This window comes from Drosophila rhopaloa, unplaced genomic scaffold (genome assembly GCF_018152115.1).
Source record: "Drosophila rhopaloa isolate 14029-0021.01 unplaced genomic scaffold, ASM1815211v1 contig_167, whole genome shotgun sequence".
Taxonomy (NCBI): domain Eukaryota; kingdom Metazoa; phylum Arthropoda; class Insecta; order Diptera; family Drosophilidae; genus Drosophila; species Drosophila rhopaloa.
Genome location: NW_025335047.1, coordinates 9,548,330 through 9,575,164, shown reverse-complemented (window position 1 = coordinate 9,575,164; position 26,835 = coordinate 9,548,330). Strand labels below are relative to the sequence as shown.

The window sequence follows — 26,835 nt, the reverse complement described above, 5'->3', positions numbered from 1 at the left end:
CAATTAAACAAATGCAATGAACGCATGTATACCTATACGCTTACAACGACTACAACCGGAAGCGCAGTCATTCGCACCCGCACGTCTAACAGAACTTTGCACGCATTTGCCATCCGGTAATTAGTTTTGGGTCGGGAAAAGAAACGGAGCCTTGGGGACTGGGAATTTTCCGCTGCATCTCGCCGAATATAATACAAAATGTCCTTCAATTACATGTTTTTTTCTTGGCTAATGCGATTTTGGCAGCGCACTTAGTTCAAATGTCTGACTAGGTTTGCATTTCGCTGACAGACGGCTGAACAGTAGAAAATGGGAACCTATACCTCAGCACAGATTTATTCGAATATCAATTTGACGATTAAACTAACTTAAGTTGTTTATTGCTATGTATGTAGATTGCTTATATTGTTTGATTATACAATTAATACTATAATAATTTGTTCCACGAAATCAATTTCAAAATTAACTATGGGGACATTTAATATATCACCTAATTACATAGTATAAAAAGGAAGATAATAAATTATTTGCATTTTCAAATCATATATGTACATATTTTCATTTTAAAACAAGAAAGGAAAGCTAACTTCGGGCGGAGCCGAAGTTGATATACCCTTGCAGAATACTCTGTATATTATATTCTCCAAAATTATTCATATGATGCATTCTTAATACTTATAAAATATTCCAGCCTCCTAACTTTACAAACACCAAAGTTATGGCATATCCGATCAATCAGTTATATGGCAGCTATAGGATATAGTCGGCCGATCCTTATGAAATTTGGTAGGTCGGACCGATTGGCCAAATATAAAAGCCATAGAAAATCCCAGCTTCCTAACTATACAAACACCAAAATTATGGCATTTCCGATCAATCAGTTATATGGCAGCTATAGGATATAGTCGGCCCATCCCGGCCGTTCTGACATATATTCTGCGTGCAAAGGAAAGAAGGGTGTGTGCAAAGTTTGAACTCGATAGCTTTAAAACTGAGAGACTAGTTTGCGTAGAAACAGACAGACGGACAGACGGACATGGCTATATCAACTCAGGAGGTGATCCTGATCAAGAATATATATACTTTATAGGGTCGGAGATGTCTCCTTCACTGCGTTGCACACTTTTGCCCAAATTATAATACCCTCTGCAAGGGTATAAAAATGCTAATGAATCATGATAAAATTATTATATTATAATCTGTTTTGATCATACAAAGAAATACAATTCAATGAATAGTTTATTAAACGAGTAGTTTGTTACCGTTTTTGTACATCTCATTAAAAACTACATACAGAATCAATGACTCGTATGACGAATAATTAATTCACTTCTAATCCGCAAAAAGTTAATAGACGAAACTTTGCGCATAATTTAAATTCGAACACCCCACATTGCGATCTACATTTTCGTGAGTCATTCTACTAAATTTCACAAGCCTTCGCGCATAAGAAGCTCCATATAGTCGACCACAAAAAAGTAGGAAAAACCAAGACAAAGAATAAACATCGCCGGGCGGAGAAGACCTTTGACGCCCTCTGTGGATGACTCGACTTCCAGTGGCGATTCAACGTTGACTCGACTCACGCGTTTGGCTTATATAACGATTTAATATATAGTATATATTGTAGGGACGTGGTCATACGGATAGGTGGGCATGTGGAGCTTCCCCAGTGGCCCGTGTTTGCTGTGTGCAATCGGTCGCAGCCGGTGAAATTTGCAAATGAAATGAGCCGGCAGTCAAGATTTTCTCGCAGCAACAAGTGCAGCTCACACACAAGGGCACACACTCCTACTCAGACACAGAAAGAATTAATGCACAGAAGAATTAATTATTTTGCGAATTGAGATCAAATGTTTTGTTTTTAAACAAAACCAAAAATATGATGGTTCAGAACAAAAGATTTCAAACGTCAGGAGAATGATTTTATATAGTGGAACAAATTGAAAAACTATTAAAAGAAAATATTTGTATAGCTGTCTTTATTAAATGGTAAAGCATGCCAGACAAGCTCTTTGACTTACTAAGGTTTTAAAAAATATTCAAGAATTAAGATAAAAAATATTTTAAATAAATATAAATTTTATTAAAATACGTGATAAATTTTTAGAGAATAAATGAATTTTCTGGTCCATGACATTTCGATATTTTTCCAGTGTACACTCACTGAAACTGGAATTCAATTAATGAGTGCACTGTGTTGTTTTTTCAGCTTTTTGTTTACTGTTCTAATGGAGTCGGACATCTGACATCTGATTCACATTTGCAGTTCTTTGCATAACCAACCGGTGAAGTAGCCCTCTCAGCAAATGGAAAGTGGAAAGGGGCCAACGACAGGGGCTCGACTCGGGTTTTCCGCGCAATTGAATCTATATTATCTGCCGATCTTTAGCCAAACGCTGGCATTGAACGTCGCTCAACGAATGTCTGGCATATATGTAAGTGTTTGTAGATATAGACTGTTTTCCGAACTCTTTATATATAATATTTCGTTATCTCCACGTATACTTTCTTCTTTTGTGATTTCTTGGGCTTTCAAGGGACCATAACAAATGAGATTCACGCGCCCGAAAGCAAATAATGTTCTTCTATCGACGCTGCTGCTGACGTCACAAGTAGGCTATTTATCAAAACAAGTCACGAAAGTGGAAGCAGAAATGACAAGAAAAGAAGTAGAAAAGGAAAAGGAAAATAATTCGGGCTAGCAATAGAGAATAGGTTGGGAAAGTCTCTAGCCTACGGGTAAATTACATACTTAAGCGGTCTTCACAAGACAAGGTAAAAAACTTTTAAAAGATGAAAAACCAATTATTAATAGAAATTGATAAAAATAAATTGTATTTCCTACTCGAAAAGTAGTTAAATTATCTACAAAATATATTTAATTTAATGATCATTATAATTATTACTTTTTTCACCACAAAACTGTCAAAAGGGGTGCTTCCATATTATATAATCACTTTTTCTTTGTCTTTTCAACAATGTAAGACAAAAAGTTTGCCTATCACTAGGCAATTATTAAGTGTAATCATTACTAAGCAAGCTGATGGGAATGTCGGGTTCTAAGGGTTTTATCTTTTCAGACCTTTTACCTTCCCTGTCCCCTTCACTCTTCTCCGTCCTTGACAATGTGTTATTTATTAGCTCCCACGTGCTGACGTCAATGGAAATTGTATGTGGGCTTGGAAAATCATGCAAATGAGTGAGCACGAGTCTCGGGATCGTATTTTGGCAGGTTGTGCGATGGTGCTAATTAGATTTTACGAGCCTATTTTGTGGCTTTAAGGCGTGTCTGCTTAAGCTATTGAACTTAACTTTTGGCATCAGGCCAAGATGCGGTATAACGATTACAGAAGTCTAGAAAACAACGAAGATTACAGCGCATTATTCCACTCATCCAAGGACAATGGCAAGAATAATACAAAATAAGTAAGGGGAGAATGGACAGACAGTTGTCAGGACAGTGAATGAGAAATGGAAATGTTAGTGCCAAGCATAATGAAAAGCCTGCCTGGCGGCCAGGAAAATGCTTTCCACGCACGCCATTTGTAGTGGGGGGGGGATTCAAATGGAAAGCATAAAAGGCATAAATTAATGCAGGTGGGTGTGTTTCCTGCGCGGTATATTAAAAATAGCTGGACTTTATAAATGTCAGATATACATTCTATAGAAATAGCAGGGTCTTTTTTTAATAGTCCTACAAATTTTTAATACTCTTGTCAATTCGCTGAACCTTGATTTCTCAAAACAAACACAGTTTTACAACTTCCGCATGCGAAAAACATAAAAAATGCACAATTAGCTAAATTAACAATTACCATCCTCTCTTCCCGCAAAGCCTCCTCAGGAAAACATTATTAATTGCTCACAGGTTCTCAACAGATCTTACAACGAATTAATTTGTTGACTGTACGAAAGTACACTTGGATATCGTACGTGTGTACCTATATATATTCATTTTCATTTATATAGATATATCCATTCGAGTGTGTGCATATCTAGCGGGGCAAACGATGAACAAACAGTTGAATTGTTATTCTTGTTTTGTTATCAACGGGTGAAGCAAAGTCTTGGCTGCACACCGAACGTACGATTTCTGTATAGTGGCGATATATAAAAACCTAGTGTGTGCACTGGGTAAATATAAACTATATTCCACATATTCTGTGTGCATAAGATACATTTTGGACGGGGGAATAATACGAGGACGCGGTACTGCAAGTTGTTTACCCACTTGAGTGCGACGCGAATTTGAACATTTGTTGACCAACTGATGTACATATCTCGATGGCAATCGAAAGCTGTTTGATTTGTCCCCTCATTCTGGACTGTCAGTCAAGGTCACTCCTTTTTCTGATCTTATCGGGGAATAAATATAGTAAGCAACCATTGTGGATAGTCAATCGTGCATGCTAATTATCGGCTTTTAAAGTGGGTGTGTTTGACTTTTAACCACTCTCGTATTTGATTTATATATAAATAAATACATATCCACACATCTATATTCAAATCTATACGTAACCCTCATATAAATCACAATAAAGAGCTGCGTGCTAAAAACCGTAAATTGCATTGGAAATTTGTATTTAAAATTAGCAGCTCGCAAACAGCCAACAAAGAAAAGGAGCAAAAATCAAGAATAAGTCACGTTTTAGGGCGTTTCACTTTAAAGTATGGGAGATTTCATTATCTTTTTTTTTTAATAATGTGTAAATCTGGATGTTCGTAATGAAATTGTTAATGTTAATTAGTAAGTGCAAAATTTCTCTGGATTTATAAGCCCTAATTCATTATCCAGATTTTAAAGATTTGTAAGTCTAATTTAGAAAGCTTTTACATTTATTGTGTGATTTTCGAATGGCACTATACCAACACTTTTAATTTAGCTCCAAAATCGGCTCTTTAAAATAAACCACATTAGTTTTTAAACCTTCGTCCGACCTTCTTTTTTAGTTCCCACTGTACACGTCACAAGCTGCACGTTCAGCTCGTTTTCTTGATAATGTGGCGCTTCGATGGTCCAAAGCTACGCAGATGCCTTTATTGTCCATATGATACAGGATTAAGTGACAGAAAACAGTTCAAGGACAATCGTTGCCTCGTGTGTGTATGAGCTGGAATATATATATATTTATTCAGGGGCGTGGTCTGGGGATGACGGGCGGCATCCAACGGAGTGGCAGAGGTCGTTCCGCGGGACTTAACAAGCTGGCCAGGGAAACGGCAACGAGTCCAAGACGACGTCCAAGAGGAGACCGCCTGGGGATCTCATTAAGTCCGCTGGCGTGAACGCAATTAACGGAGAGAAATGTCCTCGAATTACCAAGAATACTTAGTCCGACTAATGGTGAAATAGGAGCGGCTTTAAACAATTAAGAGGAAAAGTTAATTGCACAAATTTACGCCATTTGCAATGTTCTAAGTAACTTAAGGAGGATGTCAAAGATTATCATACGAAAACATACAGTCGCTTTAAATAAATAAACTGAAATTGAGAAGTTCCTTGACATTTATATTTTAATATAACCATTTTATTTTCCTTAATTTGTTATTACGCAGTTCTCCTATTCAATTTAAAATAAAAATAGCAACTAAGTATCCCAAGTTCAATGTCAGAAATTCGCGGACACCCTGTATGCTAAGTGCACTATAAAATTTATGCGGCAACAACAAGAGCAGTCAACTGCAATCGCAACGTGTTGTAATTAAGGCAACACAGCATGAACAACAATAAGACACAACGATCATCAGACAGGGAGGCAATATGAAATATTTATGTTGTTGCGGGTTGAGATTATAATTAAACAGTTTGGAAAACAGCAAACAAATGCGAAATAAACAGAAATTTAATTGCCGTTTAAAGTAAGTTCCTCGTCTTGACCTAATTCTCAGGCGACCCCCCAGCACAAAAGCAAACAACAAACATCCAAAACAAGCTACTAAAGTTGGGATCTAATCGACAAGTACGAATCGGAAAAATGTATTTTAAAGATTTCGGTTTCTATTGGGAAAGCGGCATGGAAAAAGTTCGGTAATGATTGTTGAGGAAAAAAATGTTTTTGAAAATATCTAAAAGATGCATCTGGATTATAAAGACGAAAATTTCTATGAGTTCACTGAACTAGTCCACTGAAAATAAACATCCTATTTCATAATAAACAATGAAAGTTTAATAAAATTGTGTTAGTTTATTTTTGAAGCCGGTTGTGAGCAGATATAGAATATATATCAATGCCGCCATCAATTGCAATCTTTTTTGCATTCTACGCAGTTGAAAATATAAAAATCTTGTTTGTTTTTAATAACTAAATTTTTCGGAAATTTTTCTATAAACTAAATTTGCATATGTAGAAACATTAAGTTAATAAGCGAGAATTTGTTATTATGAATATAGCTCAATTTACGACGTTCCGATATTGGTTATTCTATGTTCATGATAGCCAATTCCATTAGGTAGTGCCAAAAGATGATTCAAAGTTCTTCCAAAAAATTGTGAAAGATATGGCTTTAAAAATTTTTTTTCTTGAATAAATCAAAATATTGGCACTGTTTAAGGTCTCTGCATTTGGAGGACATTTAAGAGAAAGTGAAATAATTCATGTTTACGAATAAGCAATCTCTTGAAAAACCCCTCTAAAAGTGAATTACAGATAATTCCAACCATATACTGCTGAGATTACATGATCGTAAAACTTTTACGACCCACTGAGTGTGTTTACATCGATATTCTGTTTTCCCCTTTGCACTACTAGGCTTTGACAAAGCTCTTAGCACCTCAACTCCCCCGAGTCTCAAACATTATTCGCATAAATCTAGGGAAAAAAGGAGAACAAAATGTATCTCAAAGTTAGCCTGAAGGCTGGTCTTGTTTGGAGGCTTTTGCGTCGCACGCAGAAATCAAAAAAAAAAAATCAAGAAAAATTCCATTATTATCTCTCTTTCTCCCGGAGAGTGCGAAATGTTCTCTTTTTTTCTCAAGTGGTGGTTGTCCAAAACCAAAAAAAAAAAAAAAAAACACAAGGGGAAAAAACAAAAATAAAGCGAAGCGGGAACAATTTTGCTGCGCAATTTCTTCTTTGCCGTGTTTTCATTTCTTCGTTTTCGGCCGATGATGTTCTCCCTTTTTTTTTCCAGAACTTTGAGCGAAAAGAGAAGCTTCGCACATGCTGTTGTTGTTTATCTCGTTTTGAGCCGGCTGCCCGAAATTAAATTTCATTTATGGAGGCCTGCGCGTAAACAAAAACCATAAAAAAAGGGTCTGAACACTTGCAAAACATTTGATGCCGTGTATAAATTTTGATTGGATTAAATGCAAAACAGATTCATTCAAAGTATTTCGGTATTGCGATGCCAACATGTGCGCGAATTATTTCTTTGTGGTGTGTATTCTCTATTTGTTTACCCCTCGCCCGAACTAATATCTCAACAAAAAGATTGTTTATGTCTCATAAATGGGTTTTGAAGGAAACCGAATCTGAAACTGACCTATTCCAAGTGGATTTCAATTGCCGTTTCGCTATTGAGAGTGATTGTGGAAAGCTCAGTGGCTTTGTGAGGTTATCAAGCCCCCAACTATAAGTATGTGGGTTAGCGCTTATCGCGGGAAATCCGGGTGCACATCTGTGATCGCATCCGAGTCAATCCAAAAATAAACTTTTATTTTTATGAATTTATTGGCCTTGCATTCGAATTTAATTATTGACCATAAAAATAACTTTTGGTATATTTATAAACATCTCCAAGAAACCTGGCAGAAAAGAAATGCGAAAGAAGGGAGAAAAGATCAAGCAAACACCTGCAGAGCCCGTTTTCAGATCATTTGACTTTATCCAATTTTAATTATGGTTTATTATGCAAAACAAACCCCGCAACACCGCACAGAAACAGTCACAAAACTGTTTTTTTTTCCGGCTCATCAAAATATCATCCTCCGCTTACGTCACAATAGCAAAACAGCAGCCGATTGGCGCCTCTTGGCTATAAATCAAATCCCATCATTCCCTCTTTTCAGTTATTTAAAATAAACTTCAGCGAAAGGGAAAGAACCAAAAACTTGTGCGACAAGAAAACAAAAATTTAAATCAAATGAATTCTAGGAGAACTGAAAAATATTGGCCGGTAAGAGAACGGTTCGCTAGAGCAATTTAGAAACAAATTTCTCAACAAGATCCCATCAGTAATTAAACATTTTTATTAACAACTTGTCTTTAAAAACCAATTGTTTAATCTTTTATCATAATGGTTTAAAACCTTTTGAAAAGGACTCGGTTTTATTTAAAGCACTTTAAACAGAAAAATTATTTTCTTTCGCCTTTCACAAATGTGTTGTCACACTTTCCTCACCCACTGTTTTTCGGTATTTCAATCTATTTTATTTTTAAAACTCAGTCACATGGCATGCCTATTTTTCCCTGTTGCTTTAAGCGGCTTAAAAATTTTTTCATCTTTTCAATTTTTATGGCAATTACACGGCCTTGGTTTTTTTAATTCAATTTTAACTTATGCAAATGTTTCTCGCATCGTTTCGAATTTCGTTCTGTGCTCGTGATTTTTGTAATTTTTGTATTATCTTGTTAATTAAGCGAGATGGTTTATCAACTTGTTTATTTGGGCATTAAGTTAATCTGCATTTTTTATATCATCACTTGCATTAATTATCGCTCTAAATATTTCATATTTTCTTATCGAAGTTTTCTCCCGATTGAAAATGTTTATTCGAGAATCGAAATGTCTTCTCCACGCACATTCAGCTGACTTCGCGGTGATTTTATTGTTTGATTTTGACCATAAATTGGCCGCTCATGCATATTTATAGTCGTTAGGTTGAAAATATTTGTGAGCTGTCGAAAATCCAGTTTTCTTTGTTTGAAACTAATTATGTTTTCGCTTCTTAAAAATTAATAATAATTCCCCACGTCTGCCAACCGTTTAAATATTTTCCTCTGTTCGAGCGACGGGCGAGTTTTCGGTAAAGGTATTAATTAAGTAATGCACAATTCACAAAAGTCACTAGTCGAAATTCACGTGGCTGAGCATCCGACTCTGCCGGCAGTTGAAATCGAACTGAATGCGGTCCGCCGCCCATGTGGTTCGCACTCGGTCTATATCTGTATCTATGTACTTTCGTATCTGTGTGTAAAACCGGCAAGGCGGTCCGAGGGTGTGTGCGTGAGTGCGCGCCTCTCTGTTTTATATATTACACAAAACGCGAGAAAACGGTGAGCACAACAAAAAATCAAGCGAGCAAAGCAAAACGTTGAGCTAACCAAAAAATAAAAGGTAACCCAACAACTGTGCATAGATATAGATAACCGACTACAAGTTGATTAGGGCCTTGTCTAGGGCCTTTTGGGGCGTGGCATGCCGTCAGCTGATCGGGTGAGCCAACTTTAAACCACTTTCTGTTTTTCAATCCATTTCTGGAACTCTCTCCGCCGTCGCTCTCTTGGTTGCCCAACAACGGAATATGGAATTACAGTCCCACGTCTATAACTCAAACCACTATTTACCTCAAACTATAAAAAACCTTTATTTAAAAAAAAATCTTTTCATCTTTTGCAACTCGAAATATCTGCCAATTCCACGCAAATAAATGACAATTAAATTCCTGCTTCTATAACTGGAAACACCATTTGTGGTAAAAGGTAGATTTAAGATATTGATTCATTCACCTTGACGATAAACATAATATGCCAATTAAGACCAAAAAATGTAAAATTACAATACCAGTTCTGTAGATCGAACTACCTTTAAAGGCAATAATTTTAAATTAGGAATCCCTAAAATATTCTCTTAAGAAATTGAAATGCACTTTTGTAGTTTTTAATTTGGAATCCGTATTTCCAGCTGAGGGCCAAATGGTTTTGTATTAGTTCTGACTCTTCGATGATTGATGTTACGCCTCTTTTTGCAAAACAAGCCATTTTATTTGATGTTAGAAGTAACCAAAGGTGTAAGGTAGACAAGTCCCACTGTACTGTTATTGCCTTGTTGTTGTCTTACATGGCATTAACATTTACATTGCCTTTATTGTGATTATTTTGTTTTTTCGTTCGTTTTGTTCGTTCTATCAATTCTAATGCTCATTTGGTCGATTCTAGCTATGCGTGCCATAACGCACGTAGGCCGAAAAGACCAACAACAGTCCAAATATTTCGCCCTTAGCATGGGTGGTGTTGTCCCCCTCGCCCTCACCCACCCCCAAGCCCCAGGGCATCTCTCTCTTTCACTGTGTCACTCGCTCTGTCTGCAGACACCTAGTCTGTTCTGGTTTTATAGCTGCGCAGTCGATGTTTTTATGCTATTGGCTCGAGAAAAAAAGGTTAATTGTGTTATCTCACAGCCATTAAAAAAATTAAATAACATAAAACAAGCCCACACAATATTGTCACTGTCTGGCCTGCCTTCAACATCAATGCCGCTTGAGATTTGTTTGTGGGTTGCAAAAAATCTCCAAGTTGTGTGCTTTCTAAGCCCGGCATCCTATCCTATCGTACTCTATTTCTCTCTTGCTCTCAGACTCTTCCATCTTATTCAATTGTATTACGTCATGGTAAAGCAAAATACATGATAAACAAAAGGCCAAAAAAAAAACCAAATAAAAATGCATCAAAGAGGGAAAGAAGCAGTGTTGCCAACTCTCGCTTCCAAAATGTTTCCAAGCCAATCTTAAAAAAGCTAAAAAGCGGTTTGAAAAACCAATTTATGATCCATTAAAATAAATATAATTACTTGAACATCAGCATCACATTTTGATAATGTATGTAAAATTAGTATTGAAATTTAAACTTGATATTATGTTATCAAACCGATAAAATATAGAAAATCGTAGGACAGGAGTAGGACTTAATGTAGGTTTTGTAAAAATAGGTGTTCAAAAGTTTTTTTTTGATTATTTAAAATTTCAAAATTAATTTGGTTTTGGCTGCCATACATAGATTTATTAACCCAAAGACCCCTTTTATTTCTGCAATTGGCCAAGGAAGCATTTCTAGATAATAATGAAAATGTTTTGTACTTAAATCTGTTTAAGTTAGTCTGCTGACGTTTAATAGTCCTACAAAATAGCTGAAGTTTCAACACTAGGAAGAGAGCCTGTTTGCTTTTTCTTACTTTTGCTTTTTTGCCCGACATTGAAACTGCAGCTTGGCGTAAGGAACAACAGCAACAAAAGTGCAGTCTGTACACGAAAACTTTCAAGGTCAGCTAAAGGGTAAACACATCCCAGCAACAGTTAGTTGGCTCTCTCGCTCGCACACTGCACTGGAACAATATTTTTGGGGCTCTACTACGGTGATCGCATTTAATCATTTTGTTTTTGTCTTTCTATTCGTGTTGGTTATAAAATGATATATTTGTACATAATGTTTGAAAATGGGAAATTGCTTCAACGCATTCTCTGGTTTTATTTATTCTGTTGTTATTATGTATAGCCGTTTTCAAACTTAGGTGTAAAAAAAAAAATGAATGAATTTTTGTGTTTTTGTAAATATCACTGAAAATTCGAGGAATATTGTATCTTTTTCTTCACCAAAATTTCTTTAAAATTATCGGGTTTAATTTTTTTTTAATAATTTGATTAAATTACCCATCTAATTTAGTGTTATGCTGCCACTTAATGCGGGACTATCAATGAAAAGCAAAAATATTCCACAACGACAGATGTTCCCACACCCACGCAATCGAATTTAGTACTTTCCGGCGTCTTGTTTATTTATTTTGGACATGCTTCTACGTCCGATCTTGTTGCGGTGTTCCAATCGAAATGAATAACAAATAAAAGTGTTAAACAATTTTAGCATTTGGCATTTACATATGTAAAACGTTTTGCTAGCTACAACTCCGCTTAAGCTGCCGCTGCTGAATTTTATTCGTTTATCTGTTTTGTTTTTACTTTTCGCAGTTTAAGGTTTGTTCGGTTTTGCGTTGTTTTCAAAGTCAAGGTTAATTTGACTTTGTCTCTTTGCTGTGGAACGTTCAAATTAAATTTGTTTATCAGTTTTGTAAATGTTTAATTTTTGAGTTTGCAACCTGGTACTTGCTGTTCTAATACTATTCTTAAGTTAATTATTTATTGTATGTAAATGGTACTCACTTTGTACAGCCAACTGTTGTTGATGCGCCGCCGCGCGCTGTAAATAAAAAAGAAATAAGATCAATATACATATATAGTCTATTTATCATGGATCGTAATAGTTAAACTTAAAAAAAAAATATATATTTCGTAATACTCGGAGAACTTCCAACAAATTTAATTTAATTTTAAAACTCTGCAAATATTATCTTAAGTTAAACAAAAACATAAAAATGCTTATTAGAAGCATTCAGATAATGCTTAAATTATTTCACAAAAATTATTTATATTATCTATTGCTAAATCTAAATTAAGGCTATTTAATAACAGTTATAATCTTACTAATACAGTTATTTTAAAATATGGCTATTAATCGTTATCTATAATTCTTACATTATTGACCATCATGGCCCGAATTCCTGGTAGGGATTGAACATCGAGGGAGTGGCTACGCCCCCGTCGCGTTTTAGTGGTGGGCGAGACGGGCGGGGGGCCGGGTGAGGTGGGCGTGGCAGAACTGCTCGAGTGAGTGTGCCGATATATCCAACGTTTCACCGCAGACATATTGTCACAGTTTTATTATATGTGTTTTTATATATTTATTTATTTATCACCTCAGGTGATTCATATTAACCAGAGGTTCACTTTTTGTTTTTTTTTCATTCAATCAATTAATAAAAAAGGTTATCTGCTCAAAAAATCAATTATTTATTTGAATGCATATAGTAACGGCTTCATTGAACGCGCGCACTGCTTGATTTAGACTGCTTGCAATGTTTGCTTTCGCTACTCAAAGCTAGATGGCGCCAGTTGTTTCGTTTATACAATTTATTTCGTTTTTCTTTTTGTTTTCATTTTGTATCCATAAATTAAATTAAATTTGTTAAATATTTATATGGGTTTTGTCCAAGCCAGCCATAAATTATGTAAATTTTTCTTCTTTTGCAGCGGGAGAGAGCAAATTTATGTATATTTTTTAATTACCCGACAAGAATTTTCCCTGATTTTTCGCCTTTTGCGGAAATGAGAAACAAATGAAATAATGACAATGTCGTCTCGAATATTACTGGAACAGACATAATTTCCCCCAGCTGTCTGCGTCTTATCACCTTTTCCCATCACCCCGCAAATTAATCCTTGACCCCGAACTCTTTTAATTAAGAAATAAGCACAAAACATGCTCATTCAAAAAGAAGAAACTGATGACGCATTAAAGTTGATTGAACGCAGCAAGAAAAGTTCAGTGGATTTGTGAGAAGGCGTGTTTTTCTTGGTTGATTGCCTGCTGTCGTGTGTCGCGTCCAATTGAAATTGACAAAAACTTTGATTGAAAGGTGCATACAATAAAGGCAGACTCAATAAAAAGAGGCAGAAGACACGAGACTAGAAGAAGGCGATTCTATGCAATGAAAACCAATTAATACCGGGACAAATACAGAGTTCTTCGACACGGAAATATCTTAATTGTGCCAATGGGTCAAGGTCAAGGTCAGAAGACGATGAGGAATGGAAGTAGAGCTAAGGATAGATTGATTTATGAATAGGATCAACAAGTTAAATAAACAAAGCTTCAAGAAACGATTACCAACTCTACTCTTGCTTATTAAAGACATTACCAACACTATTTGGAAAATAATTCGCAATAGTTTTCAAAACTTCAGACGCACCCAAATGCCACATACCAAAATTTCCACACTCACAATTGTCGATGGCCAAAAACGCATACTGACAAACGGATAGATAAATCGCAGAAAAAATGTATATATTATATTCCGACAGCAAGTAAACAACAGACTAAATGTGATGCGACAAACTCATGCAAATTTATAAAGCCTGAATAAATATTACACAATCTTAGTTAATTCTCTAACTTAACACCTGCCAAAGTCTCAAGGAATTGATAATTTTTTAACCAAGTTCTGATTTCCACACACTTCTGTACGTATACTTAATATTGTCAACTTGAGCTTTTGCGTTCTTATCTCATTTTGATTGTTTTGTTTACCTATTTCGGTGTAACTTTGTCTTTCACCACGACAAATAAGCAACGAATATAATACACGTAAATAATAAAAGTATAATTAGCCTATATGTGACTTTTGCCCATTTGGAAATACTTAGTTTGCGTTCATTTCTATTAGCTTTCCTTGCTCTGATCGTCAATATTTGTTAGAGAAATGTGCGGAAAAATTAATAAATAAATAATAGACTAGCAAAACAGGCTCCGAGACCAGACAACAAAACGCAAACAGAATGTAAAAGTCATTAACGTTAATTAGCTGATCGAGCAAAGGCAAACAAAACAATGCCAGAAAGGAGGAAAGAGTGCCCGAAAGGAATTCTGGCGGAGGCTGGAGATGAAAAAGTTGTCAGAGAACTGGACCATCTCGTAATGTCTAGTTCTAAATCAATGCGATTTGGTTCCATTTAGTGTTCCATGTGTGGTTGGAATTCTGCCAGGTCTTCTGGTCGATTCAAGAACACCGAATTTAGAAGCTTTCAATTAACATTGCGTTAACAGCGGCATGTTAATTACCAATTGGCATGTGACCAACCACGTATGTAAAAGATTTCTACCAAACGAGAAGAAAGCGAACCGAATTTATGTAAGGTGTCAGAAAATTAAATATTTGTTTGGGTTACAGAATCATCAATATGTTGTTCATATATTATATTTCATTTTGATGCACAGAACTTTATAGTTATAATGAATATGCAATGATCTACTTTATTTTCTTTAAAAAAAAGGTGAAACATTAGGTATTTTAATAAGAATTACAGGATGAGAAGAAACATTAATAAATTTCAATTTTGTTTTTAAGATTAGTTTTGAAATATTTGGTTGAGAGCATTGTAATGACAAAAAAAACTATAAGTTCCGTAAAGAAAAATGTTTAAAAATTTAATTTCATAGGAATAATCTATGTTCATGCTTAAAGGGTTCAATTTAAAACATAAGTCGTCTTTGTTTTGACTACCTAACTTTAGACTTAAGCCTCTTCCCTGACTCCGTTTGGTCAAAACCACTTTGAAAGCTAACGAAATTCCAAACCCAATCAGAGACGCTTATAAACTCTATATATATCCAAAATAATATATATTTTTACACATTCCCAATCAAGCTCTCCCACCATAAACAAACTTCCACATTAACAAAAAAGCTTCGACGCCCATCAAGTGGTTGACCTCTAGGCAAGTGAGATAAAAATCTAAAAAAAATACAAATAATAAGCACTAAATATTAGTACGTAGAGAGAACAGAGAAGAGTGTTCGCCACTTTTGACAAATCATTAATTTAAAATCAGAGCCCAAAAACAGCGAAGAGAACAAAAGCCAAATACAGAAATAGAAATAATTTAATAAGCGGACGCAGAACAACAGAAATGTTTGTTCAAAATAAATCACTTTCTTTTCACTTCCTCACAAAATCCTAAGTGGGCATATACCATATGGGGAAAGCTGATTTTGATCAGACTGATATGGTAAGAGCTTTCAGATTAGGTAGCACACTTCTTTTCCGATTCGCTGATTACACGTAAAGTAATAGGGTATATTATATTCGTTAAAAGTTGGTAGCAGGCAGAAAGAAGGTTGCTCGGTGCTCGGCCCTATAAAGTATATATATTCTTCTTGATTATCGGACGAATCAATCCGGCCACGTCTACAAATCGCAATTTCTGTGGAACACTTTCATCAATTTCTATCTACACACCAACAATTTTCCAAATTAAACCATTAGATTTATTTTGAAATTAGTTAACAGAGCAACGGTTTTCTGATAGTCGATGCACTCGATTTCTTTTAATTTTCAATCTATTCAATTATCAACTGCAATTATATATTCTGTATATTCCCAAGCTATCTGCCAAAATTCTCCATTCAATTTAGCCGCACTTACTTGCATTTATCTTATCTGTTCGTCCGCCTTCCGTTGTATATTCTAAATTAATTTCTCGCCGCTTTCGCTTCCCCAACTGAATCTTCCTTCTTGTTGATTCAATGGCCAATACTGATAAGTTTTAGTTTTTTCCCCGTTTTCATTTTGCAAATAATACTTCAGAGCTTATCGCCAAGTTAAGTAATCGTAGGAAAAGGGCCAGAAAGCAGTGATATCATCTATTGGGATGCCATAAAATAGTCAAGCGTCAGTCGGTAGTAATGAGCCACAAATTACCAGAAAACAATGTCATTGCGTGGAAAATTTCCTAGAATAGGCCAACAGTTGCGAATCCTCACAGAAAAAAACTGTCAAACTATTGCGACAGATTTCAAAACCCCTAATAGAATAATAAAGGCAATGCGACAGAACTTACTAAAATATGGAAAGCAAACTAATTTACTTTTAAAGTTTGGCAAATTGTCAGTTAACAAATAAAAAAGGCATAGAAGCTTACTCTTCAGCACATGTGGCCTCGCCATCCTAAAGTTGGACACTTAACAAATTAGCGACTAAAGAATTGTCTTAAAGGCTTTGGAAACAACGAAGCCAGAAAAAACCACACCAGCAGCTATTATTTAGCAAATTTCATGAATACGATAATAGAACAATAACCACAACAGCAACAAAAATACTGATCACATGCTGGCCATTTATTTTGTTGGCTTTTCGTTTTCTTGTCGCACTTTGTGCCTGATTCCATGTCTTTGAGATTGTTTTTAATTAAATAAGTAGAATTGCATGAAGATAAATATTATGAAAATTATGAATGTGCCGCGTGAGTTTCGCCAATGAACTTGAAAATTAAAAGCACAAATTGTCCGCCAAAAAAGCGGAAATCTACAGTGTTTTAAATTAATTTAATTGCTGCGGCACATTAGAACTTAAATGGCAACAAAAATAAAACGCCACAAAGTTGTTTGATTTAAAAATAAATGTTTTACGTAAATTGAAATTGTTGTTTTTTGGGCCAGAAAAAAATATTTTCTTTATTTTATGGGTGTTATTTTCCAAATTTTACTTGTATCGTCGTTATAGTCATTTTTTTTTATTCAAAGAATTCAAATCGTTTTCTCACACAAGTACCGCAAAATAATTTATTTGGAAATTCACTAAAACATTGTCACCATTTCATACATATATTTAAATTTATTTTTATTTTACAGTCACTTTAAACAGCTTTTTGGTGATCAATTTTTTTAAATAGCACTCCAGACACACATTTTATTTCATTTCCAGCAGTTGGCTTTCTATAGCATGATTGCCAAAGAAAACAATAAATAAATAGAAACATTCGATGTCAACACACGGCCGCGATTGGCCCAACTTTGATTTGGGGAACGTACAGATCGAATGATTATTTTGGTATTATTATTATTTAATATCGAGGGCAGAAGCCGAAGGAATCAGGAGGCGAAAAAACGCGCACAATTCACCGCTCGGCCCGTTCAATTGGAAATGCAAGTGAAAATAACAACACAGAGCGGATCGGCGCCGAAACAAAAAAAAGTTGAAATGACGACGACAGTGGCAAAAGCGGCGACTCTGGCGTATACGTAATATACGTATGTGCGCGACTTTTCCGCAAAAGTCCACAAAGTGCCACAGAAATGAGAGAGACTCGAAGAAAGTTGAGAGAGAGCGAAAAACAGCTGTGGCGATCACCTGTTAGCAAAGCTTTTGCTCAAAAGGATTTACATATATTCTAAACACTTAAAGAAAAACTATAAGTTTTTCTCTCCAAAGAGAATTTGTTACTTAATTAGATGGCTCTTTAAACATAAACAATAGTTTCAAGTTAAAAAAGATTTTTCTTAATTCATAGATGGCCAACAAATTTAATATTATATTGCCAAGAATTTAACTATTTTTTCTCAGTGTTCAATAATTTTATATTTAATATCATTTTCAAAAGCTTTCTGCACGCGTTCAGTTCTTTCGCCTCTCTTATGATCAGCGATAATTAACACAAAAGCGAAGCTTATCAATCAAATCGATTTAGGCCTATCGCTTCGAAATCAATAATGGCGCATAATTATTTTTAGACTGGATGATTATTAATGACGGACGGATTCCTTACTGCTGATAAAGCCCTCAAGTGGACTTTTCGAGACAACATGGCATTTGGGGATGACGGTCCGGAAATTGCTTAATCGCACTCTGCTATCAATCTAAATGGATGTGATTACCCTTATTTATGAACTCAATACAAAGTAATCAATGTTTTCCTACCACATTAAATGGTTTTGATTAGCTAGGCGATTATTTATTATTGTTAGAAGTGAAAACTAGGTTAAGTCAGAACCAATGTTCATAAAGCACCATTTGATAATGGGTATTCTATAACATTTCTTAGGGAGCAAAAGATTCCCTCCTATTCCTGAATCTTTATACATCTTACAATCTCTACAAATTCAATATTGGCGGTTAACTTTTCATGTTTCTTAAAACGTTCTAACTGCAGGTTGCCAGACTTGCGAAATCGACAGAAAATCTGGGACTCACACCGCCGATGCTAGTCCCGCTGCAAACCGCTAGGTGGCGGGCCGTCGTAAGCGAAGACCCTAACCGATAATTTGCAAAGTCTATCAAGAAAACTATTCCAATTTAAATGTTGGCGGATAAGAATTAAAGATAAAATGATCAGCAAGACAAATAAACGAAGAGATCCACACGTTTTTTAGATTATTATAATAAAATGAATATTTGCTGAATATTTCAATCTTTCTTATATTATTTATATTTTCAACTTACTTAAATAAAATATAGTCTACTCTATGGACTACAATTACACTATATACCTAAAATAAAGTGATCAGTAACTTACCGCTTTGCGTTTGTCGGCTTCGCTGACGACTGAACTGGAGCGATGCCGGAACAGATCCATCACCTTGGTCATGGGGGACCGCTGGGATGCGTTCGGTCTCACCGCCGTCACCGTGTGGTAATACTGTCCAAAAAAGATGGCAATAAGTAAGGGCAAATCAGGGGATATAAGGATTACCCACCTGCGCGTCGCTGCCTTGATGCGGATGGGCGCTGCCGTCTTTGTACTTGCTCTTCGCGGTAGACTGTGTGCCATCGGCGCTGGTTATCGTCACGGCTGGATGCTGCCGATGGCTAAAGTTCTGCATGGCCACCTTCACGGAGTTCATAAGGCCACCGGCTCCTCCCGCTCCGGCCGCGGCTCCTGCTCCTCCTGCTGCTGCTCCTCCGGCTGCTCCAGTTGTCGGGGCAGGAGCCGTACCTCCCGAAACGGAGTATGTGCTGCTGGTGGCGCTGCTATCTGCCGATGATGGATCCAGCAGGTGTTTCTCCTTTTGCCGCTTCGCATCCGATTTCGCCCGTGGCCGGAACACATCGAAGATCGTGGGTCGTCGATTGGGTGACGCTATGCCGTGCACCGTCGACTGATTGAGCACCGGCGAATCCTCGCCGCTCCGCCTCCGCTCCAGCGAACCGGATCGCGACCCAACGCCCGCCATGGCCATCCGCTCGGTGCTGCGCGAGATCTTCTCGCTGTGACGGTTGAACTTCTCCAGCTTGGCCGCCTCCCGTTCGATCCGTCGCGCCGTTTCGCGTTCCAGCTTGCGGGCCTCCTTCTCCCGTCGCGACTGCTCCTTCTCCTGGCGACTGTGGGCGAAAGGGAATCATTAGAAGGCATTTTCTTATTTTAAGCCTGGCTGACATTGAACTAAGCGCTAAACATGATGATAGCACTCTGGAATGAATAGTTTGTCCATTTTATTACTCCTGATTTACACAGTTCTACCCATTATTTATTGCAAAAAGGGGAACTTTGATTTACATAAGACTAAATTTGTAACATAAACATTTGTATGTGTACAAAAAATAACCAAGTATTACTCTTTACAAAAAAAATAAAAAAAAAATTAACTTCCAAGTAGTGTATATTTTAATTGATTGGATCAAAAGGCTTTTGCAATTATATTAAAATTAAGATAAAAGGTTTTTCTGTTAAGGCACTAACAAGTTCAGTTTTAAGAGTATTTAATATTTAAATTTAATTGTCTGATAGCACATAGTGCTATTGTTCAATTCTTTAAAGTAAAAGTATTTCATCCCGAGATTCTATCTTTAGTCCAATGTAGAGATAAGCCTCATATTTTGATGGTTACTTACCGCTGTTCCTTCTCCATCTTCTTGTAGGCCTTCTTCGCCGCCTTGGCATTTGGCTCTGCGGGTGCGCTTGATGGTCGGGATCCCGGCATCCTTCCTCCGAGGCTGCCATCCTGTTCCTGGAAGCGAACATGACGTTTTTGAGAGTTAGTTTGTGGTTGACTGGCTGGCTGGATGGTAGGATTCGAGTTGGCATCTAGTGGGCTTTCGATTTCGAGAGTACTTTGCATGTTTCTGGCGCCGCTGGCCGAGGCAAACTAAACTAAACCTAAAGGCTGATAGGAAAAACCAACCGAACGCCATTATCCATTATCCAATATCCCTTATCCCCCCGATGCCCTCTCCACCTCTCTCTTTCCAGCAGCTGCAATTATTGCCGAATTGTCTACAAATACAATTTATTCGCCACAATACACACAGTGCTCAATAGACGTAACCCGGAGAGACGGCAATTGGAGGACAGGACAGGAATGGCAGGCGACATCCGATGCGTCCGTTTAATTGGGCCAAAACGGAGGCCAAAGGAAGACCTATCCCGCTTGTTGCTTGCCAATCCTGCGGCGCCTCCAATCGAACTCAATCAATTAATTTATGATTACGCAAAATTGCAATTGAATGTCAGGCCATGACAACAGAGGCCACAAAAGCAATAGTTCAATGTTGCTAGGAACTCTATCTAGAATTTAAGGAATTTGAACACCAAACTAATGAAATTCAATCGTGACAAACTTGTTGAGAATAAGAATCACACTTTGGGGGCATCCCCCTTTCAAAAAACAATGATGCTAATGAGAAGCCTATTTTGATTGATGATCTGTCAATTTCACAGTCTAATAAAGATTTCCTAGAAATGAACTAATTACCCAGTTAATTTGCCTTCTAGAAATCATAATTGCATTTGCTTTATACAATTTTCCAAGTATTTTAATATTTTTTTTGCAGGAAAAGATAATTTGTAGAAAAAACATAGACATATATTAAAATTCTAATCGCTATTTTGCAACATATAAAGAATACAATAATTGAAAATCATTAGTTTTAATAATGACAAAAAATCACAATCAATCTTAACTGTCTGTTTGTTAAAAACTTTCACTTTCATCAATTAGAGTTTCCTTAACTTAACAAATCTTCACTTGAAATTCACTTCTTTTTTTGACTTGAAAAGCCGAGAGAAGAAAGAAAAGATCTTGATGGAAGGCAGCAGACACCTGTATTGAATTATTTTTAGCAAAAACTACAAAGAAATCGAAGCCGAAGAGTTAATTTTTGTTGTATGTTTTGGCCAAAGGTTTCATTATCGAATTGCCGAGTCACGTGTCCCGAGGGCCGCAGACGACTTTGATGTGCTAACCACAAAAGCGATCTTGAATTGGCCAAAAGTGAGTTACCACAAAAAAAAAAACAAAAACAGAAGCTCTCATCTTGGCCATGTGGAAAATGTGTGTGATTCAGCTGAGCAGTGGTTTTGGTTACAGCTCATTGACACAATCTAGTTCATTATTTAAAAAGTTATAAAATATTTAAGTTGGTGGGTGAGGAAAGACTTCCCTGTTTAGTTCTGGGTGTGGCAAACTGGAGAAAATTGACGTCATTGTTTGCCAAGTCCAGGTAAATAGCCACCTATATATATGGAAATTTTATACGAGTATTTAAACGTACGCGATATGTCCGCGTTCCGTCAAAACAAATAAGAAGCAGCGAGTTCCAGACGGGACTGTTGACAAATTGTGTCACGATAAGAGGAGAGCTGCCACCCAACTCACAACGTACAGATACAGATACAGATACAGAGAAATTCCACGACTATACTATATATAGCCCACATGTGTGGCACGATAAAAACAAGCCCCAAAAAGCTGATTTTTCGCCGTGTTTACCTTTCGCTCAGACAAATAAACTCGAAAAGGCCGAAGAGGAAGCGATAGACAAAGGTGAAATATCTCGTATGCCTCAACTACCTCTTTCTCTTTGCGAACTATAAATAGACAACTTTATGAGTATCGTAGAAACAACGGCGCAAACGAATTATTAATATTGAATAAACAAAATAAAAGCACTAAGGCCGAAGATCCGAATAAAAGTAAGTGCAGGTCAAGTGGCTGTTTACCCAAAAGCCTTTAAAGATCCGAAAACAAATCCACGGAATTGTATTGTAGGGAAAAAACTTACTAAATGTAGTAAGTTAAAAATACATTTTACAAGTGATGTATTGAACTTGTTCTTATGACGTAATTGATTCAATGCCCTTCCCTGTTTCGTGTATCAGATCTTTCACTACCCAAGTAATACTTGCTAAATGATTTAATAATGAAGAGTGCACATATATCGAATGACGTCAGTCATATCTGTGAATATAAAGATTACACATAGCCCTGTTTAGCTTTAATAAAGTCTGAGCTCTAGATCTGCGGTTGATTTTATAGGCTTCAAATTCATACTACCTGGTTTCAATTTTTAATAGTATTGTCAATATCTACAATGGCACACAATCATCTCTGTGATTTTTTTTTGTAATATCAAATATTGAACTGTTATTAAGGGAAGTTATAAATTATAAAACAGGGAATTTTTGTGTTTATCATATAGTCGATAGAACTAGATGCCCCTTTAACCTTGTAAAATATTTAAATATTTCTCTAAAGACACAAAAGATTTGTAAATGCAACTTCATGTATTTATGAAGACTTTCCCAACTGAAACCCATCACTTACATCATCCGACACGGAAACCGAGACGGATCCCGAGTTGGTCAGCTGGCGGGATGGACTCGTTGTGGAAGCGCCACTCTCGCTCCTCAGCAAACGGGGCATGGTCGCCGCCCCGCCCAAGGAGACGGGCCTCTGCTGTTGCTGCTGCTGCTGTTGCAAAAAGGACGGAGGAGCCGTCGACCCAGTACTGCCCATTCCACCATCCTGCCGCCGTATCCAGATCTCGTCCAGCTCCCGTTCGCTGGGCGTGCGCGGTTTGTTGGCTAAACTATTTGTATCACAAGTGAGGCTTTGGTGATTGCTATTGGCCAGTCCAGTCGTATTTAGGGCCACATTGCTCTGGGCCGGAGTGCGAATCTCCACCAGCGATGGCTCGAAGAACTGCTTGGACAGATGCGGTGCGGCGACGGAGCACCGATTGGAGCCATATCGCTGGGAGAACAAACCCTGCACCGAGGAGTAGCCCCCGAAACTGGAGGGAAAGCTGATGGTGTGCGCATTGGAGCTCGCCCTCAATTTGCTCAATTTCTGGGCCTCCACGCGCAGTTCCGGTGTTTCTTGGGCGAGGGTCACCTTGAACTTGCCCTTGATGATCAGTGGCGGTTCGGAGGGCAATGGAAGTGGCGATACGGGTTCCTGCACCACTGGCGCAGGCGTTTCCTTGACCACCACCACACTGATGGGCGTGGGATTGGGTGGATTAGCTGGGGCTGGAGGCGTCGGTGGTTCCGGTGTGTGTAGTAACGCCTTCAGGGCCTTTGGTAGAATCGTGGCTGGGATGGGAGGCGGCGGCGGAGGTGGCGGCGGTGGCGCCTCACTCTCCTCGATGTTCCTCGTGTTGATCCTATCGATCTTGTGCATGAATTGCTGCCTCAAACGCTCCAGATCCTTGAACTTCTCCTTGGAGGCCTCATCCTGCGGCGTGGGTGGTCGTGGTGGGGCCTTGGAAGCTCTATCGGATTTGGTTAGCTCTGCCACAGCTCCGGATCCACCGCCCAACTGGGTCTTATCGCCATCATCCTCGTCATCCTCCTCCTTGCACTGCGACAAGCGACGACGTTCGATGTAGGGCGGTAGCAGATAGCCAGGTCGTTGGTGACCCGAATAGAGATCGACCTTGGCAAACTTGCCGCTCAGGCTGAGTCCCAGGCTGTGGGGCACCTCATCGCCCTCATTGTCGTCATCGTCGTCGTCATCCGGATCGTCCTCATCATCGCTGCTGCTGCCACTGCTGCTGTGAAAGTCGAAGGAATTCGATCGGGGCAGGCACTTGAGCATCTCGGAATCGATGTGCAGTGATCCCGGCAGTCCCCTCATCCGCTCCTCCCGCTGCTGCGCCACATGGCCCAGGCTGCCGGAGGAGGCGGAGTCCGTGATCTGCTCATTGGCACTCGCCTCCGAGTCCGATTCGTAGCCATCGAGGACACCCTGCTCCAGGTCGTCCATGGTGGACTCAAAGGCACACTCGAAACTGTCCTCGTAGGGCAGTGCAGTTGGCAACTTCTCCGGCTGATCCTCCTTCTCCTTCGGCCCCTCCTGGTGCCCATCCTCCTCCTGGGTGCCCATGACTCCGGCATTGGCCAACGGCTGCTGCTTCACCTGCTCCTCGATGAAGTCGCAGTGCGTGGCCATTTGGTAATTTTGGATTGCGTTATATCTTTGGATTATTGCTCTTGATCTCCTCCTGTCGTAACTCTCGATGGTTTATCTCTATGCGCTATGCAAAATATTTTCTTTTGTACGACATTGATATGCCGCCTTTTTGGGAAATCTGAAAGAAGAGTTTTGCATATGAAAAGAGTGATCAGAGCTCTTAGAGCTAAGTTGAGCCTTCGATCATTTCCTTTGTGTTGATATGAGCTGTCTGACGCTTTCTTTCACCTACATCCATCAGTATGGTAAAACCACTTTAGACCATCAAAAGTCAACAAACATTATTCAAAAGGTGAAGGTCGTTCGATTTGCTCTTACGCTTCATCCATGAGGAAAAAATCGAGCAAAACAAAAGCTAATTTCATTATTTACGCTTCGTCATCGGCGGTTGTTGTCGAAGGAAAAACAAAAGTTGAACGCGAAATTAAACAAATGGACAAATAAAAAGCAAAAACAGAAGCTGGATGAGAAGCAGTGTTCGACATATGGCAGCTGATGGACTGACAGAGCAGAAATCAGCCAAACATGTGCTCAACTATACTCAAATATACGGAACAAACAGACGAAATGCGAAATTACGGACGAAAATTGAAATATTATTAAATTTGCTTTCCATTAAACTTACGATTCACAACTTTATTACATTTTAAAAAGGTTTGAATTCATTTGATATTTTTAAAAAATTATACAATTTTTGGGTCAGTTTATGACAATATTTATGCAACTTTATTAAAATTCTTTATAAATTCTTTTAATTCCATATAAATGAATATGAATGGAAAAGGATAAAATGGAAGGCCTCAGAAATGAACCAAGTACAACTTAAACAGTTGTTAATGAAACGACATTTCTACTATTTCACTTAAAATATCTAAAACTATTTTGTAAAACGAAACCCTGAATCATACGAAAAAACTTGTATATAACAAAACAAACCTAAATATGTGGCTGGAATAAATAAAAACATATTTACACACACGCTTTTAGCGCAACAAGTGGCAGAGAGCGTAGATAAAACGGGGTGGGCCCAACCCCAACCCAAAACAAAACAAACCCCATCAAAGACAAACCGCAAGTTGTGTAATCGAGCATATGGCGTACGCATCTAATAGATACCAACCGCAATTAATGGCAATTAGATACAAATGTATTTGGTATCCGTGCATATGCTAATAATGTCAGTGCTTATTTTGCGGTCTTCGGCTGACAAACGATGACGCACGTGGGTGGGCGGATTGTTTCGAGTGACTCAATCCAAAAGGTCGCCCAAAGTATCTTTCGAGTTATTGCGTTAAAGATACTCGGATACTTTTCACGCTCGCTTCGGTGGAATTTCGCTTAGCTAGAAAATTCGCATTAATTACCCGGGCACGGTTTTTTTTTTCTGACTCAATCCCAAAACGCTGACATTGGTGCACTGTATCCAATGGATACTGCCATGCAATTACACGACCCCCAAAGCTCCTCCCTTCCCATTTAATTGCATAACTCGACCCATGAATCAATTGCAGTCAGCTGATCACTTGCATCTATTAATTATTAGCCATAGCCACCGATTGACCCCCGCCTGACAATTGTATCTATGTATCTCTGTCCGCTGTTTCCGAGTATCTTTGCATCTGCGGTTGACTTTGCCAGACACTCTGGCGTCCCTGGTGTGACTTGCGGTTTCTTGAAGTAGTAGATGTATTTATATATATTGCTTAATTTTAATTTATATGTTTCTTTCTCTAAGAGTTTTGTAAACTAATTGCCCCCAAAAGCCCCTCCATTTCAGACGCACAATACGTAACTCTCCTCCACATTTTCCCCCGACTTCCATTTTGAATTTCTAACGCATTGTTTGCACTTTGTTATCAAACATCAATTGTATATTGTACTCAAGCATTGAACTCTCGTCACGTAATCGATATTATTGTTTAATTGAAGAAACCGCACTGCCAAACCATCACTTGCTTTTGCGATACAAATGTCTCAAGCAAACTTTTAGCAACAAAAAAAATGTCTCAAGCAAACTTTTAGCAACAAAGAAACGTCAGCAACGACGACAATAATTAAAAGCAAACGCAAAGTTGGCATTCAAACAATTTTCTGTTTCATTTAGGCATATTAACTATGGCACGAGAAGCAAATATAATAAAATGCCAGCTTTACTGGGTGCAGTTGCGGAGGGGTTACCCAGTTCCAAATGACATAAGGCACTTTGAGAGATTACGAGCCGGCAATAATTTATCTGAAACTGGGTTTTCAATGGTATACCACAAATGGTTTAAGATACAACAAATACAGTGGCTTAATAGCTCATTGATACCCTGGAAGT

At 37.8% G+C, this 26,835-nt stretch overlaps 1 protein-coding gene across 6 annotated transcripts in view; it reads right to left on the bottom strand.

Annotated features, from left to right (window-relative positions):
- The window catches only part of LOC108044687 (5'-AMP-activated protein kinase subunit gamma-1), a 65,283-nt gene that overhangs the window by 15,858 nt on the left and 22,590 nt on the right, over positions 1-26,835 (bottom strand). For 3 of the 6 annotated variants that reach the window (XM_044458405.1, XM_044458406.1, XM_044458407.1), the window contains exons 3-7: positions 22,866-24,633; positions 20,155-20,270; positions 19,020-19,644; positions 18,839-18,961; positions 12,095-12,131 (exon numbers count right to left, since the gene is read on the bottom strand). In XM_044458405.1, the coding sequence (XP_044314340.1) occupies positions 12,095-12,131; positions 18,839-18,961; positions 19,020-19,644; positions 20,155-20,270; positions 22,866-24,494 (2,530 nt within the window). In that variant the 5' untranslated portion in view covers positions 24,495-24,633. Of the gene's footprint in view, positions 1-8,925; positions 9,072-12,094; positions 12,132-12,466; positions 12,653-18,838; positions 18,962-19,019; positions 19,645-20,154; positions 20,271-22,865; positions 24,634-26,835 lie in introns of those variants that run through there. The other 3 variants (XM_044458408.1, XM_017123765.2, XM_017123763.2) reach the window with 3 other exon arrangements.